General features: G+C 43.1%; 1 protein-coding gene across 1 annotated transcript in view; it reads left to right on the top strand.

Annotated features, from left to right (window-relative positions):
* Window positions 1-17,743, top strand: part of ank2b (ankyrin 2b, neuronal) — a gene marked incomplete at its 5' end in the record, with an annotated part of 116,473 nt that overhangs the window by 76,030 nt on the left and 22,700 nt on the right. Inside the window, 11 exons of the mRNA XM_084043510.1 lie at window positions 1,202-1,426; window positions 3,576-3,730; window positions 4,405-4,616; window positions 5,288-5,492; window positions 5,603-5,699; window positions 6,320-6,548; window positions 7,023-7,148; window positions 7,234-7,356; window positions 8,287-8,308; window positions 15,678-15,755; window positions 16,821-16,952. Coding sequence (XP_083899636.1) covers window positions 1,202-1,426; window positions 3,576-3,730; window positions 4,405-4,616; window positions 5,288-5,492; window positions 5,603-5,699; window positions 6,320-6,548; window positions 7,023-7,148; window positions 7,234-7,356; window positions 8,287-8,308; window positions 15,678-15,755; window positions 16,821-16,952 — 1,604 coding nt within the window. The remainder of the gene's footprint in view (window positions 1-1,201; window positions 1,427-3,575; window positions 3,731-4,404; window positions 4,617-5,287; window positions 5,493-5,602; window positions 5,700-6,319; window positions 6,549-7,022; window positions 7,149-7,233; window positions 7,357-8,286; window positions 8,309-15,677; window positions 15,756-16,820; window positions 16,953-17,743) is intronic.

The following is a 17,743-nucleotide window of genomic DNA, read 5'->3' as shown; positions in this document are numbered from 1 at the left end:
ATGGAGCATGGTGGGCAAGTTCAAGATACGATTGAACGCTTTACATCTGAGAATGAAAGCAAGGTGACCCAAGAGATGCTAAGAGGCACAGGAGGTGAATTACTGTATTGTTTATTCCACAAATGTCTTGTTAAAGCACTGTCACTAACATGTTTTGCCATTGTGTTCCTCTGTTTCCCGAGGGGGCATTTTGGCAAACACCACTAGTTATAATATAGTACTGTTGTCCAAAAGGACAATCACCTAAGTCCACTTATTTCCCTGTGTTCTCACATCCACAAGGTGACTCTTTGCCAATAGTGCTTTTATTTATTTACCCCCAAACACTTGACAAAATGAAAGAAGCAGCTATGATCGTTATCTTAACATCCTTGCTGGCCATGTTAAGTGCTGTCAAGTCTCTTTGTGTTGTGTTCAACAGTGTGCCCAAGTGTTTGCTTTACTTAAACTCCCCCAAAAGCAGTATTATAACATGAATAGACATTGGTGCCACGGTCACACACACCCATCACACCCATAGCCCCTCATTGACATCTGTGATTGTTGTTGTGTATATTCACCACTTGCATTTTGCATGGGTTGTTGTGAGCACTGAAAGAGATTTTCAACAGGTGAGGTCATTTTCAATTTAAAGGTACTGTGTGTGCTCTGATATAATGTACTGTGTACTCTGAGGATGGTGCGATGAAGGTGCAATCCATGTCTTCCATGGATTGTTTTTCAGCAAGTTCATAGTTCTTGGCAGAACCCACAGCCAAACACTTGTACAATTAAGCTCATCTGCCATAGATTCCACTTAACCACTTAAACCCTACTGTATATACTTAGTTGACCAGTGTCCGACAGGGATCTATACTTAGGTGTCCATAGCTGAATGGGTAGAGAGGCCGCCTGGGAAAAATAAGGTACCCCGCGGGACCAAATAGGTCTAAATTATTATTATTATCAATTATACAGTACCTTTTTACCCTCTACACAAAATCTTTCCCAACCTACAAGCCAACAATGCGTTGTGTTGCAATGCGTTGTGAGCTTGTAGATCGGCTATTTTTGACAAATATTCACCTATTATGACAAGCCCAGAGAAGGGACCCTTGGGGTTGTGTGGTTAAGTCAATTCTCAGTCTCACTCTAGGAGGTAAATACATTGAGTATAGGTTACCTGTGTAAACGTTCCTAACCATGCCAAAACTGTTTCCAGCTTCCTGGTGAGCTTCATGGTGGACGCCAGGGGTGGAGCCATGCGTGGCTGCCGCCACAACGGCCTGCGCATCATCATCCCGCCCAGGAAGTGCAGTGCGCCGACACGGGTGACATGTCGGCTGGTGAAGAGGCACCGTCTAGCCTCCATGCCCCCCATGGTGGAGGGAGATGGCCTGGCCAGCCGGATCATCGAGGTCGGGCCCTCTGGGGCCCAGTTCCTCGGGTAAGGCTGCAGACGTGTAGATGGATCAATAAGAAAGATGGTGTCTCAGGGGTGTTCATAAAGGAGGGAATGGGCTGAAGGCCAGGATTGTAAGACGTTTGGGATCTTTGGCTACAGATACTGAAGTATTGAATGCCAATGAAGTTCATTTGAATTTAAAATGAATGAGAAGGAATATATTCATAGATGGGTTGGATTAGGCTTCTAGTAAATGAGAGGTACTGTACACACTACACAGTATAATACAGTACATAAGAGTTACTTAATTCTGAAAGTGTAAAAGTGGATGTGTCAGAGATAAATGAACCCTCCAGATTTGACTGTGTTGTGTCAAATGTAAATGTCATTTTTATCTACCTTTGCATCCCGGGTATTGATAATCCTTTGCATTCCTCTTAAAGAGAAGCTAACAATATGCTGCCCTTTCATTTTTTTCAGATTAAGTTTCTCCCTGCCTCTGCCTTACTAAACCTGTTTCTGTATCTGCCTTTGCTTCTGTCCAGCGTCAGGGATTCAGTGTACCTATTATAGTTGTGTTTCCACTGCATGCTACCGCCTCAGTTCGACTCTACTTGACTTTACTCGCTTTACTTTGTTTTCCACTGCAGATAGGACCTTAGATGTAGCTCGCCGTCATAGCGACATCCAACCCTTTGCATATGAGAGCGCTATACAAGGCTGAAGTTGAAGTTATTTCTAACGCTACAACTGTCTGGAAGTGGTCTCTATGTCACCACTACAGTACAATAACAAAAACAGTTTCTGATAACTTTTAGCCTAAAAATAGGGCATGCAGTTAGTAGCAGGTAGTTTTGATTTATTTCACATTTACAACACCTAGTTTAAAAGTAGGGAAGTAGGGAAGTACATCATGACGCAATGATGCTAGTCAAGATTCTCTCTGATGTTTTCATGTCACCTTTTGGTATCGCCTCAGCTTGCTTGAAACCTCGAAAGAGGTGATACCAAAAAAGTATAGCATGTATCTTTTCTGAATGGAAAACCAAAAAAGTCAAGTAGTCGGATCGAGATGAGCCAGTATGCAGTGGAAAAGCACCATAACTCTGCTCTACCGCATGCCTCTGAAACTGCTGCGAGCTAACTCTCTCTTTAATCTTATCACCCTTCAGAGTCAAGCTATTGCGATTAACTACTTCACCTTAAATAAATTGCACCATGATTGATTTGATATGTAGCTTTATAATGTTTTTCCCACACTTGAGTGTGAGCAGCACTCTCTGCTGGCAATGTTTACTATCAAAGCCTTCACACCGGTGATAGACTTATAATATGAATTAGCAAAAAAAGCCTCAATATAGCAATGGACCCACATACGGCTTTGACTGTAGGGGGTTTATTTGAGTTCCCTGACCACATTTTTGACCCCTCGCGCCCGCACCCCCAAACAAACACTGTGTGCTCTCTTCTTCCTCACTGCTGCGTACGGACCGGTTGCTTGGCTGATTGGTCGGTCACACAGTAAGCTCCACCTCCCCACCGCCCCACCCCCTCTTAACGAGGGCGAGAGCTTGGTTAGCCGTATTCTCCAGCTGGGGCCGCCAGGGACAAAATTCCTCGGGTAGGGGAAAAAAACAACAACAGACAAACCCTTTCACATCAACAGCAACGCATATGAAACAATCCATGGATGCCGGTTCCATTTCTGTTCATTTACACCAATACTCCCCCTCCACCTCCCTACTCCCTATCTGCATTTGTATGTTCCTGTACCCCATGCTAGTGTCCCATGTCCTATAGTTAGTTTTTGTATTGTAGATACTGCTCCCACTACATTACTGTTATTTCCACTTAGCACATGCACTTATGCCTGATTTATGCTCTGTCGCACGGCGAAGTATAAATCAGCGTTTACATTCCTGTGCTCGTCATTGTCTGTGTTAGTGCTTCCCGTTTCACGGGTGTCATCGTATTCCTGGGTGGATGGTTCTCACTTTAGCATGCTTCACCTAGACTTGTAGTTGTCACACTGAGATCGGTGTGTCGTGCGTGGCGGCCTGGTTGCTTGGTGAATGCTGGCGCGGTGACATGCACGGACGCTCGCTCGCACGCACACGCGGTTGTCCTCCATCGCATACACGCTCACTTGTTGTTGTTGTTGTTGTCATTGTGTTGGTCCACCGCTCCGCAGCCCGGTGATTGTGGAGATCCCCCACTTTGCCGCCCTGCGGGGGAAGGAGAGAGAGCTGGTGATCTTGAGGAGTGAGACGGGGGAGAGCTGGAAGGAGCACCACTGTGAGCACACTGAGGAGGAGCTCAACCAGGTCCTCAACGGCATGGACGAAGGTGGGACTCTGATGGCGTCGACGTGAGACAGCAACTTGGGCTGGGCGATATTTTGACTTCAAATTAAGACCTGCGGCCGATTCTACAAATACCTTCTAAATCTAGTTCTCACACTTTCAAGATGTTTCAAAAATAGCGTGCCGTGCTGCGAGCTTGTATATCTGCTATTTTTTGTACGCCACCATTGTACACCGATGAATAATACAGGCTTACTCAATAATACAGACTAATTGATTTAGTTGACTTAAACAAATATATTTGTTATATATATTTTTGTGTGGATTTGTTGATATATAAGAAAATATAAATATAAAAAACTTTGCTTCTCGATTATTCAGTTAATCCAAATATCTGTTTCGGTACATTTTCGTTTTAATTGCCCAGCCCTAACAGCAACACAGCGGTGCATCGTAGATGCATACAAACTATAGAACTCCAAAAGTGCACTCTGGTCACTCAAATGGGTTGATGTGTGACCGCAACCTTCTGAGTTGGATGCTAAAACTTTGGCTCTGACATGGCTTTGCAGAAGGTGTTCCTCAATTTGGTTTGGCTATTAGAATTATTTAATAGCTGCAGATGGTGTAGACTTTTAGAAACACTTCAAACATATAATATTTTTTTAATACTGAGCGTATAATTGATGACGTTTGCTTTGTGCCCTCCTTCTGCAGAGCTGGATCCCCCAGAGGAGCTGGAGAGGAAGCGCATCTGCCGCATCATCACCCGAGATTTCCCGCAGTACTTTGCAGTGGTGTCTCGCATCAAGCAGGACAGCAACATGATTGGCCCAGAGGGAGGCATCTTGAGCAGCACGGTGGTTCCCACAGTGCAGGCTGTGTTCCCGGAGGGAGCGCTCACCAAGAGGATCAGGGTTGGTCTGCAGGTGAGGCAATTCTTATAAAAGGTAGATAAGTTGAAGGCCATATTGCGTTGTTTGTACCAATGCAGTGGACAAAGCAACCAACTTCATACCTGCCAGGTAACATATATTCTGTGTCGGTGTTGGATGGTGGACCCTAGGTGTAGAACAAAACAATACAGCAATTATTTTGTACCTGCAGCCATTGCACTACTAAATAACGATAGTACAAGATACGGTAACCCCGCAGAATGAAGGGCACTTAACCACATAAACCCTAGTGTGCCTATGCTGGGCATGTCATAATAGCTGAACATCCTGGAAAAATAGGCAGATCTACAAGCTCACAATGTGTCGCAAAACGACTGCTTTGTGAGCTTGTAGATCTGCTATTTTCAGTGAAGTGATTTGTTGTAATGGGAAAAAGGGAGGGGACCAATAAAGGCACCAAAGTATGTAGGATTTAAGTGGTTAAGCTCTGACTGAGTGGATGAGTGAGTGTATGTGTTTGTAAAAGCACCGTCATGGCCCTCTTATTAGGAGTTTGTATACTATGATGATGAGTATTCGTTTTAATGTCTGTATCTGTATTGTTGAGATTGTCTTGTTTTTAACTCTGCATTGCTGAATCTCCCATCGATACAATACATTTACACACGGGTACTAAAGAAATAACCTCGACCTTGTGTCCCCAGGCCCAGCCCATGACCGTGGACGTGGTGAGGAAGATCCTGGGAAACAAGGCCACCTTCAGTCCCATTGTCACCCTGGAACCCCGCAGGAGGAAGTTCCACAAGCCCATCACCATGACCATCCCTGTCCCCAAAAGCACCTCTGATCCTGTGGTCAACGGCTTCGGAGGGGACACCCCCACCCTTCGCTTGCTCTGCAGCATCACAGGTCAGAGGCAAAATTATGTCTGCAGTGTACTCCCATATAGACACTCTGGCATACAGCCATGTATAATTGGTCACCTCGTCTAATTCCGCTTTGTTTGTGTGTAATGGCAGGTGGAACCACGCCCGCCCAATGGGAGGATATAACAGGAACCACGCCCCTAACATTCATCAACGACTGTGTTTCCTTCACAACTAATGTGTCTGCCAGGTAATGCACATTACCTTCAGTGGTGGAAAAAGTACTCACATGTTTTACTCAAGTAAAGGTAGCAATACTGCAATGTAGAAATACTCTGTTTCAAGTAAAAGTCTGGAATTAAAAATGTACTTGAGTAAAAGTACAAAAGTATGCAAAATGTACTTAAAGTACCAAAAGTGAAAGTACTCTTGATGCAGAATGTCCCGTTTCACAAGGTAATATGTATCAAATGTATTAAAATCTTTTGAAAATAGCCAATTTACAAGCTCACAACGCTTCGCATCGCGGCACGTTGTGATAATACAACTTGTGATTGTGTGACAGTGTATATTGTGGTCTGTTGTACTCTGTCTGCCTATACATTACCTCATTAAGATAAGTTAATTACTCATGCTTACACATTATAGTCTGGTGTTTGTTTGTCTTGTTGTGTCTTGTCTTAGAAAAAATCAATAAAAATTAATATACAAAAAATACAACTTGTGATTAAGCGGAAATGTCCTAAAAATCTACAGACTGGCATCAAAAGATGACGTTAAAAACATCCTTTTATTTGTTTCACATCCTGCCAAAAGTCAAGTGTCAACATCTATACACATGATTCTCTCCCATGCACCTTTCTCTTAAAGGTTCTGGCTGATAGACTGTCGGCAGGTCCAGGAGTCTGTCACCTTCTCCACTCAGGTGTACCGGGAGATCATCTGCGTCCCCTACATGGCCAAGTTCGTCATCTTCGCCAAGACCCACGATCCCATCGAGGCCCGACTGCGCTGCTTCTGCATGACGGATGACAGGATCGACAAGACCCTGGAGAACCAGGAGAACTTCACTGAGGTGGCCCGCAGCCGAGATGTGGAGGTGAGGATGGAGGAAGGGAGTGGGGAAGATGGATAAAGAACAATAGATGAAGCACAGACAAATTGTGTCAGAGTAAATATCAGGACAACAGGATTTGAGGTGGTCGAGAAACAAGATATACGAGAGATAGCTAGAGATACAGGCTAGAGAAAAGGAGGGGACTTCAACTTCAGCTTGAAAGACAAGGAGAAGTACTGGAGAAGTAATTGTGGGTGGTGACAGTATAGAGGGATTGTGCCCAGAAGTTTACCAGTTAAATCCCTGGCCTTGCTGGGAGCAGAACGTGAATGAGAAAACACAAGCTGTCAAGCTCAATGTCTACGGTGCCTTGAGCAACAGACAACAGTGGTCAACAGGATTGGACTGTGGCTTTGCTAGGCACTACTCACTTGTTAACCTGTGTGAATGTGAGTGTGAAATTCAAATGTTCATTTTTCCCCTCTATAATTAATATTTGCCATTACTTCTTGCTAGGTCCTGGAAGGTAAACCCATCTATGCAGACTGCTTTGGAAACCTGGTGCCTCTCACCAAGAGTGGCCAGCACCATCTCTTCAGCTTCTATGCCTTTAAGGAGAACAGACTAGCACTCTTCATCAAAGTGAGCAGCATTCCCTCTTTGTTCATTTTGTCCTGCAAATAATTAGCTACTGGATGTTGATTGGTGACTGTCTTCGATGTTGTAGATCCGAGACAACACTCAGGAGCCCTGTGGTCGTCTGTCCTTCATGAAAGAACCAAGGAACTACAGATCACTGACGCCAGGTGCCATCTGCAACCTCAATATCACGCTCCCATCTTACTCGAAGGTAAGGGCCCTGTATAATAAAGAATAGTATGTTCACCAGATCCTTAGTTCCTGTCTGACTTACATTTTGACTTAAATCATGCTAATGTCTAATGCTGGGAGATATTGCCATTTTCACAGTACTTTTCAAATTTCAAGCAAGTGAATTTTTGTTGGTCTAATAGATGTGTGAATCCACATCTAATGAAAGGTATACTCTATTGCCCAAGACTATCCTAAAATATCTGAACTGTTACTTTTTTGCTGCAATATGTGACAGTATATACTAATATAATTTTTTATTATTTTGTACTTTCTGTGTCATAACACAACACTAACTATTATTTTCTTTGAAGTTTGTGAATATAAATTCTGTTTATTATATTAATGTTTGACAACATAATACATTGATTGCAATGTATTATGTTGTCAAACATTAATAATATAATAAATAAATAATACATTCAATTAATAAATAAATAACCCCCTAAATTCCCACTGACCGTCCCTTTTCATAGCTATGATAACCATGCCTCGCTTGCTCTCTTTTTTACCCCCCTATCATTCTGTCTGTCTGTCTGTCTGTCTCTATCTGTCCATCTCTCTGTCCCTGCTTCTCACCGCTGCTTGCTCTCCCCAAGGAGTCCGATTCAGACCCAGAGCAAGAGGAAGAGGTAACCTGAACCTCCTCCCCCAACTAACTACTGTTGCTCTGCTGATGTGTCCTGGTCACTGATAGGCTTGTATGAAGCCAAATATGCAAATGTTATATATGTTACCATATACTGTACCATATACTGTACTATATTTTAATGCATAAGTCAATTGCAAATTATGGAATCCATTTGAGCTGTTTCATTTGTGTCTTTGGTGTGCTGTTCTCAGTGCTCTGAAGTAGAACGTTGTAATGGTGAAATGAAACTGATTGGCACTGTATTGTCTATTTCTACAGATTGGCAGAACACTCGACAAATGTAAGACATTTATTCTTTTTCTATGTTCTGTTTCTAATGTTCAAAGTAAGGATTAATGTATAGTGAAGCGGCCGCCGGCCACTGTGCATTAAACTTATTCACTATGTCTGGGTTTATTTTCCAGTAATGACCCCCTCACTGTACATTATCCCATTTGTTACACGGCTACTTATGGGCAAAAAAAGAAAATATTGATGTTAAAAGGATTTCGTTAGCATACAAGTTTCCTATTCAATAGTGGTCTGTTATTGAGAACAGTAGTCTGCTATCAAGATATAAACTGCAGAATGCACTAATGCAGTATTTGACTATTCAGAATCAAGCATTCAACAAAGCCGTGTAATAAACTACTAAAATCTTTAAATTCTATAAATACCTACTTATAGTAAATTATAGTATAGTAAGTTTGTATTTCCTGATCTTGACAATTAACTAACAATAATGCTGAATTGGTTCCCAGTTATATTATTCCTACTGTAGTAATAAGTGTTACTGTGTGATTTTATTAATCTAATACTTTAGTCCAGCTTCACTTCCCTCTGCTAAGCTGTAGACAAGACGCTTCTTTTTCAAAGCCCCCTTTGGTTCCTCATACTTTTCTGATCACAAAATCATAACAGCACCACTCAACGCCATTCACCTTCCAAAGTCAGTGTTACGTTACTCCATAAGGGTCCGACTTATCACATTTATTTTCTTTTGATCATCTCTCACCTGCCACACACGGTCTTCACATTTTACAGTAGGTCTTTCCCCCTGTTTAACCTCCAACTGTTTTACCTCCAACTCCTTTGTGTTAAGATTATGAAATTGGATGTACAGTACAGTATGGAGAAGCATCAGTCATACTGTGCTGATGTCTTTTAGTGCTGTAGTACCCCAGTGACTAACCAGTTGTGCACCAGTCCACAATACCCAGAGCCAGCCCTTCCCTACCCTCCTAGCCTTTCCGTTTGGTTGTATGAATTGGCCTTCAGCCTCTGAAAATCTAATAGTAATTGAGCAAATGTACCCTTGCCTGAATTTAACATCACAATCAAAAGACTAACATAATTGTTATCAGGGTACGCCTGCTGAAGAGAAAATACAGTATATAGTTTTATTAGCTGAGAAATAATAATCAAGGATTCACCACATTATTGAATGTCAGTTAACACACAATAGATCTTCATTACCACAAATCTATGATAACAACTCATCTCTTGACTCACCCCACTCACTCTTCACTTCTCCATTTGATTTGCATGGAAATAACTTGCCTAACATAAATGTGTGCGTGTGTGTTTGCATGTCTATATATTATGTGTCATGTTTTTGGAAGTTCCTTTGGCTCTTGTGTTTGTTGAGATTCTATTTGGCTATGGCTCGGTACACTGTGCTATGATTTAACTGTTATGATTATACATTTTCATTGTTTATTTGTAGTGAAGATAGAATGAAGGGCTAAACAATACAAAGCTGGTCCTTCCATTGCAGATACATGTTTCAGTTTTCCATTTCTTTGGGTTAAGTGCTACTGAATAATGTTGTCAAAGTAGCTTTGAATAAATGGTCTGCTTTGCTTGGTATAAAAAGCACAGACATATTTTCTTTTATTGTTTTCACTGGCTTTCTTTGAGAGATGCAACAACCATTCTTAATTGTTTGCATGTTATTCATTTATATTTTTCTCTTTCATTCCGTCTACATGAGTTTTACATTACTGCAATCTTGAGATGTCTTCATATTCCGATTCCTTTGTTTTTCCTTGTCATCCTATTTGTTCATGTATCGTTACTGTGTGCTCACATTTGTCTGGTCTGCTTTGTCTTTTTTCTTTAAATGTCCTTGGTTTTCATTCTGTGTGTGTGTGGGTGTGCTGAGTCTGCGTATAAGCAAGTTATTTCCTGCTCATATCCCTTCCCATTTTTCTTGTTCAGTTTGGTTTGCTTTACCACAAACTTTACCACAAAATACAACCGAACGTACAGTAGAAATCCAATTCCTCTGCTGCCCTGATGTTGAATCCGTTGTGAACGTTTTTCCTTATGATCCTGATCCCCGTGCTCTGCTCCTGTCCTGACCATATTCTCCAATGTCTGTCTCCTTTCATTTGAACTTTTGATTTTCTTTACTCCTTACTCGTCCTTCTTCCAAATGAAAGATGAAGAGTCGGAGACATCAGCATTGAAATCAGAGCTAATCCGAGAACCAGACCTTCTGTCCGACGTGTCAGAGATGAAGCAAGACCTGATCAAAATGACTGCCATCTTGACTGCAGATGCCACAGAGAAAACAACGTCATTAGGAGGGGGTGGCCTAGAAAAGGGGGCTGAGGAGGTGTCTGGAGAGCCATTGGAAATAATGGAGAAGGACTTAGAGAAGGTCAAAGAGGACCTAGAGAAAGTCAGTGAGATACTGAGGAGTGGAACGTATGAGGGTGAGGTGGCAGAGGAGGCAGCCAAGGCAGCAAGAATGGCTGAAGAGTGGGTCCTGCTCTCAGACAGTGAGATAGAGGAGGCCAAAAAGATGGCACCCTTAGAAAGCCCTGTTTTGCGTGAAACCAGGGCAAATAAAGGGGCTCCAAGGCCCAAAGCTATAAAGAACAGTGGTGACCTCAAAGAATATCTCCTCGATGCACCAGTGGGCTCTAAAGCAAAGGCTAAAAAAGAGGTGGTCCAAGAAAAATTCACTGACGTTGTCCTGCGTGAAAATACCAAACCAACTACACCAACCAAATCGCAGGACAGAACCACTGTCAGTGACATAAAAAAGCCAGCAAGGCGGAAGGGCAAGGAGCAAGGGCAGGCAGAGGAGTCAACAGGGGCCACTACGCAGCTAATTGTACCCACAGATCCTGCTCCTGTGTCACCAGTATCCCCAGTGATTGAGGAGACTCCCATTGGGTCAATAAAAGACAAAGTCAAAGCACTTCAACAGAAAGTGGAAGCAGAACAAAAGAGCAAAAAGGTCACTGGTACCAAACCTTCACAGTTACCTGTTATGAGCAAACCTTCTCCAAAGGCCAAAGAAAGCCCTAAAGCCAAACAGGGCACCCCTAAGTCCCCCAAAACTGAATCCGAGAAACTTGAGGAGACAATGTCAGTAAAAGAGCTAATGCAAGCCTTTCAAACGGGGCAGGACCCCTCAAAGCGAAAGTCAGGGCTGTTTGAAGTCAAATCATCCACTGCGGCATTACCTCAGCAAAGTATAGACTCACAAACTATCCAGTCCAAAACAATGACCAAAGCCATAACCCCCAGTGTCTCTCATGAACGAGAAGTATCTCTGGACTCAAAACCTCACAAGAAAGAATTCACTCATCAGGAGAGAGATGCTGAAAAAAAGTCAATTCCGGCCCCATGCTCTGAGCTCACTGAAACTGTAGACTTTGGAAGTTGTGGCCTTGATGATAGCTCTGATAGTTCGAAACATGAAGGCGTTGCAGACTCTCTAAGTGCCAGTCCTGGGGATGGTACGTCTCATCTGAGCTCTGAGGACAGTTACAAACATGAGGGCTTAGCAACTCCAGGCACAAGCCCTGAAAGCTTCGCTCTCACTCCCAAAAATGGAGATCAGACCACGAAAACATCGGGTGACATGAAAGAGAAGTCTGCAGATTCTGGTGTGGGGACAGTTGATGACCAGCTGTCTACAGAAATGACACTCCCTGTCTCATCCAGTGAGGCTGCAGATGACCGTACCACAAGTGAGTCTTTATCAGTAATGAGGAGCGATTCTAAGCCATCTAAGCCGCGAAAGCTTACAAAGAGAATCTCAGAGACTTTAGAAACTTTTCTTAGTGATGAGGAGAGCCCTGACGGTCAGCTAGTATTATCATTAGCTGGATCTCCAGCCTCTAGGTCATCGTCTCAGCGTCATGGAAGCTTAGAGCTGCATTTAAGACAAGACTCAGATGCCCTCAGTCCTTTAGCTGATGACTCTTTGACAATCAGCCACAGAGACTCTCTAGAGGGTAGTCCCCTGGAAGAAAACTCCTCACATAAGTCCCCAGACTCCATTGAGCCCAGCCCCACCATGGAATCCCCCTGTCGTGACTCCTTAGAAAACAGCCCTGTAGAGCAAAAGAGCCAACCAGGCTTCCCACCCACTCTAGATCAGCCTAATAAATCCTCTAGCCACCCAGAGCCCTCCAAAGCCCCAGAATTCCCCCCAGATGCTTTGCGTAGTAGGCTGCTGCGAGACCACAAGGCTAGTGCCAGTGATGACAGTTGTGAGCAGACATCTCAAATGACGAGTTCTGGTAAGAGTCCCCTCTCCCCTGAAACCCCTAGCTCTGAAGAGGTAAGTTATGAGGTAAACCCTAAAACCCCCGACCACATGTTCCTCTCTGTTCAGTCCAAACCGTCTGTCATCCCCGAAGATCCAGAGGGAGAAGATGCATCAGAGAGCAGTGAAGCTCTGAGAAAAATCACTCCTGAGGAAGAGATGTTTAAGATGGCAGCCAAAATAAAAACATTTGATGAGATGGAGCAAGATGCGAGGAGCAAAAAGAACTCTAGGAAAGATATGAATGCCTCAGCAGATCCCAGAGTAGGGGATGACAGCTGCGAAACATTAGAGCCGACAAGTGAGAAACATGAAAGTGGGCTCTCTAGGCCCAGAGAGGATTCAGAGTTAGCTAATTTTGTTGATTCCCATATTAAAGTACAACCTCCCTCTCCTTTTCCAGCAGGTTTGCATGAAGGACTCCACAGCAAAGAGGCCAAGAGTGCGACAACAACAACCAATGTCACATCAAAGGGACCTCATTCTGTCTCAGATCAGCATGGTTCAAAATCTAAAGCAGAAACTGAACAAGCACAGGAAGTCCTGCCATCGTCAGCAGCTGACAAGGAAATGACTGCTAAAACAGCAGCAGTGACTTCATGTGCTGCAAATATAACGGATGAGCAGAAGGAAGAGAGCCTGAGGAAATGCAGGGAAAACAATAGAGATGAGAGTGAAGTTAAATCCTTGGCCACTGGCAGTCCACAGGCTGTTAGTTCAGGTAGCAATGTAACAGATGAAGTGAAAGGAGATCCGAGTGGACATACAGGATCATCAGAGGTGGGACTCAGTGCTCCTGTTGTCATTGGGCAAGCAAAGGAGACATTTAAACCAGAGATCTGTATTTATGATGACACAGAAGAGGATGATGACCTGGTTGAAGCTCCCAGAACCGAGTCTAAGGGTGTCACTGCCAAAGCAGAGTCTGACCCCTGGACTGCCATGTGTGAGAACAAGGCGGCTGCTTTTGTGGATCACAGCAAAGAGCAGGATCAGATACTGAACCAGATACTGAATCTGATGGCCGACCAGCAGTCTCCACAGGCGACCCCAGACACAACCCCTGTAAGGACTCCGACAGAGGAGAGCACTCCCACCAGTGAGCCCAACCCCTTCCTGTTCCAGGAGGGGAAGCTCTTTGAGATGACCAGGAGTGGTGCTATTGACATGACCAAGAGGAGCTATGAAGAAGAGGGTGGTGGCTTTGCCTTTTTCCAGATAGGCGAACAGCCCATTGAGGAGGCAATCTTAGAAGAACCTAGGCAAGAAGTTAGTACAGCAGCAGCTGAAACCGAGGTTGCCCTCAATCTAACACTGGAGGTTAAGGTGGAGGAAGATGATAAATCAAAAGAAACCACTGATTCTCAGCATGAATCTCATGTTGAAGATGATCAGACAACCTCCAAATCTGATGCCTCTAAATCTAAAATTCCTAGAATAGCCGTTTCAGCCTCAGCCAAACCTACAAAGATAGATCAAACTTCACCTGAAGTTGTAGAAGCGAAAACAAATAAAAATCCACAGGAAGGCCCCTTAGATTTAGACGCTAGTTCCTCTGATCCAATGATAACAAATGTACAGACAGCAGAAAGCACAGTAACCAGATCTGTGTACTCTGAACAGGGCCAGGAGTCCTCTGATTCCTCGCCAGAGGAACCACAGTCAGTAATAGAAGCACCCAAATCATCAGGAAAGTCCAAACAAACTACATCCACTAGTGTGAAAAAGACGCCAGCCAAAACCCAATCTAAGGCAGTTTCTCAAGGTCGAGGTCAATTGTCAACCTCCTCTTCATCTCATACAACTTCCTCTACAACCATTCTTAAGAAAGAGTCATCTTTCACTGCTGAGTCCAAATCTAGAATTCCTGTCAAGGCGGGCTCTCAAAAGACAGATTCTATGGCCAAGCGTACTGAATCTGCCTATGAAAGAAAGCTTAAAGTCCCTGTAAAGAAGGACAGCAGGAGAAAATCTGAGACAGATGCAGGTCCCTATGTGGATGGCAAAACAAAGACATCATCTTTCAAAGCCAAGAGTTTTTGTGAAGGGGATTCCTCCAGGCCATCTGCTAAAAAGGAACAGGGCCGACCATTAAGCGTCGAGTCCGCAAAGTCTAAGGGTTTCCAGTCTAGACTGCCAGTCCGAGGCAAAGCTGGTCAAATCTCCCACACGTCAACACCCACTAAAGAAAAACGTGGACCACGCAAACAGTCTGTTGAGTTCTTTGAAGAAATAAGTGATGAAGCTGCAAAACTTGTGGCGAGATTGGCACAGGCTGAGAAAGACAAAGAGCAAGAGGCTTCAGCTGCCTACTCAGATGATGAGAGCAGTCTAATAGATCCCTCAGTCATTGAAAAAGAAACTTTCCCTGAAATGCAGTTCCCTCCGTCAGGAGACGTCTTTCCTATTAGACCATTGTGGGATGACCCTGTTGAGACACAGATGCAGCGAATCCCAGACGATAAAGTCCGAAGTCAAGGTACCCCCCTTCTCTCGGGGCACATTCTTGTGCCTCAGTAGTACTCTATAGTCGTGAAGGTGCCGCCTCTCTGTCGGTCATAGTTTAACATCTTTTTAGCTTAGGACTCTGTGGCTGTGTTGCTTGAACTGTGTTTGTGTTTGTGACGTGTCTATCTCTTTCCTTCTATGTGTTCTTAAAATCTCAAGATTGAGTCTTTATTGTACTGAAGCTATTTAAAGACTGTTATTGAGAGATTCAAAAAGAAATCATTTGAAATTGAAACTATGCCAAAACAATTTTCAGGAATTAGGGTTAGTTAGTGAATTTAGTAGTGAATTATTAATCCATAGTCAGTGGGTATGTGATGGCCATCTATGACAAGTGTTTACCACCCTCCAATAGTTTTAGCTTTGATATCATTAAATAACTGTTACTTTTACTAAAATAAACCAGTGTGATGCTTTTAAAGTAGATGTGTGCCAACCTCAAGGTCAAGTCCACTCCACTTCCAAATTCCCCACACCACACAAGAAAAGAAAGCCAGTGAAGATTTCTTATGTACTTGATGGAAATTAGTGTGACGTATTCTGGTGATCCTTGCGGTTCTGGCTGCTCATGGCTGTCTGGTGGTATTTGCAGTAGATCCACAGGATGAAGCAGAGAGGAAAGAGCAGCGGTTGGCCATCATTGCCGACCACCTGGGCTTCAGCTGGACGGGTGAGTGTCTGTATGTGTGTGTCTGTCCCTTTGAAAGTAGACCAACTACAGATCACATTGCAACATGCATCACGAACATCACGAAACAGAACCACATCTGGCCATGAGACTATTAGCCTACCACACTAGATGACTTATACGGCTTCATTCACAAATAGCACATGTAGATCAATAGCTAAAGACACCTTTATTTGACTAAATACAAGTCAAATACTTATGTTATATCTACGTTATACTGTAGCTGAGCACTCACATCCACAGAGGCAACCAGAGGAAGCGCAGCTGCTCCACGTCTAGACCTATATTGCACAACCAAATATGTTGGGTACCTGAAAACTGTCTCTGAGCAACATTTCCGTCAGAGCTAACAAATACTGCACACACTCAGTCATCAATATCACCATCTCTGAGATCAAACATAATCTCTCTGTCAGAATCAGAATCAACTTTGTCATCACATCACATGTATATGATTGCTTTTTCTGTAAAGCACTTCTGCTTTATTTATTGTTTGCTCTGTAAAGCACTTTGAGCTGCATTCATGTCATGAAAGGTGCTATATAAATAAAGTTTTATTATTATTATTATTATTACAGGAGTAAGAGTAGGTGAAATGAAGTTCTCAAATATTGCAGCCACAGAAAGGGTTATATTTGGAAAGAGCTAATACAGAGGAAAGGAACACAGAACAGGTTAATAAAATTAATTCAAATATACAAAAGTCCAATATACATCTGGTGCATCATTTAAAAAATGTGCAATGGATAGGTGTCACTACGGATGGCAGAAATGCTTCTTGTGCAGGTGGAAAACATCTGGGATCTGAAAATAGCTGCAGGTATATAACATCACAGTTTAATGGGCATGGTTTAGTGGAAATACAACATGGCAACAGGGCTCAGCGCACTTGTGTCTGCTGAAAACCTAATTTACTGACATGCAGTACAATCATGTCAACATGTGCTATATCAAGCAAACATGCACATATGATGACAACTTTGAGATGTTGAGCAGTATTCAAAACATTCTTTGGTGTTATAACCATTTGTTTTCTGTTCCCCAAAGAGCTGGCACGTGAGCTGGACTTCAGTGAGGAGAGGATAAACCTGATAAGGATTGAGAACCCCAACTCACTACAGGACCAGAGCCATGCCTTGCTGAGACTGTGGACAGAAAGGGAAGGAAAAGATGGCACAGGTTTGTGATAGTGATAGATAGTGCTCTGAGGAAGGCTCATAGCCAGAGATGGGAAGTAACGAAGTACAAGTACTTCGTTACTGTAACGAAGTACTTTTTTCGAGTATCTGTACTTTACTGAGTACTTATTTTTCTGACTACTTTTTACTTTTATCCGTTACATTTTAACACAAGTACTAGTACTTTCTACTGAGTACTTTTTCAAAATAGGCTCGAAGTACAAGTACTTTATTTTTAATGCTAAATATTAATGTTGCGCGGCAGATCAAATTAAAAGAAGCGCTCATCCATGCAGTCGCGACGCTCGCAGGGTAGAACGTCACCAGAGTGAGTCACACACACCGGTGTGTAACATAGGCCTACTGCAAATGTCTACTTCCTGTAACTAGACTAAAAAATAAAGCTAGTGTTAACTAATCATATTACCAGATGCTCTTATTTTGAAATCGTTTTTAGAGGAAGTGTGTTGTTTTGCTGCCACCATGACGCTGATCTGTAAGACTCCGGGGGGAAAACGTAAACATGAACTCACGTGGATTATAAACGCAGATTTGGGCCAAACGTCATATTAACAATATGAAACCATGCTCCTGTGACTTAAACACGTTGGAAGTGCGTTCTTTTTGAACCTCCGAAGCATTAGGTGAGTGGTTATTAATTATATCATGATGCTGGCTAAAAGTAGTTCTACTCTGTGTGTGTAAAGCCAAAGGTCCGCACAACTGTAGCTTTGGTTTAAAAAAAAAGTCTACATGGTCTTCAGGTGCACAACTTTTCGGTCATATCTGGCT

This window comes from Gymnoscopelus microlampas (genome assembly GCF_963454915.1).
Source record: "Gymnoscopelus microlampas genome assembly, chromosome: 19".
Taxonomy (NCBI): Eukaryota; Metazoa; Chordata; class Actinopteri; order Myctophiformes; family Myctophidae; genus Gymnoscopelus; species Gymnoscopelus microlampas.
Note: the sequence above shows the minus strand (reverse complement) of the source record. Positions and strands in the feature narration are given on the sequence as shown.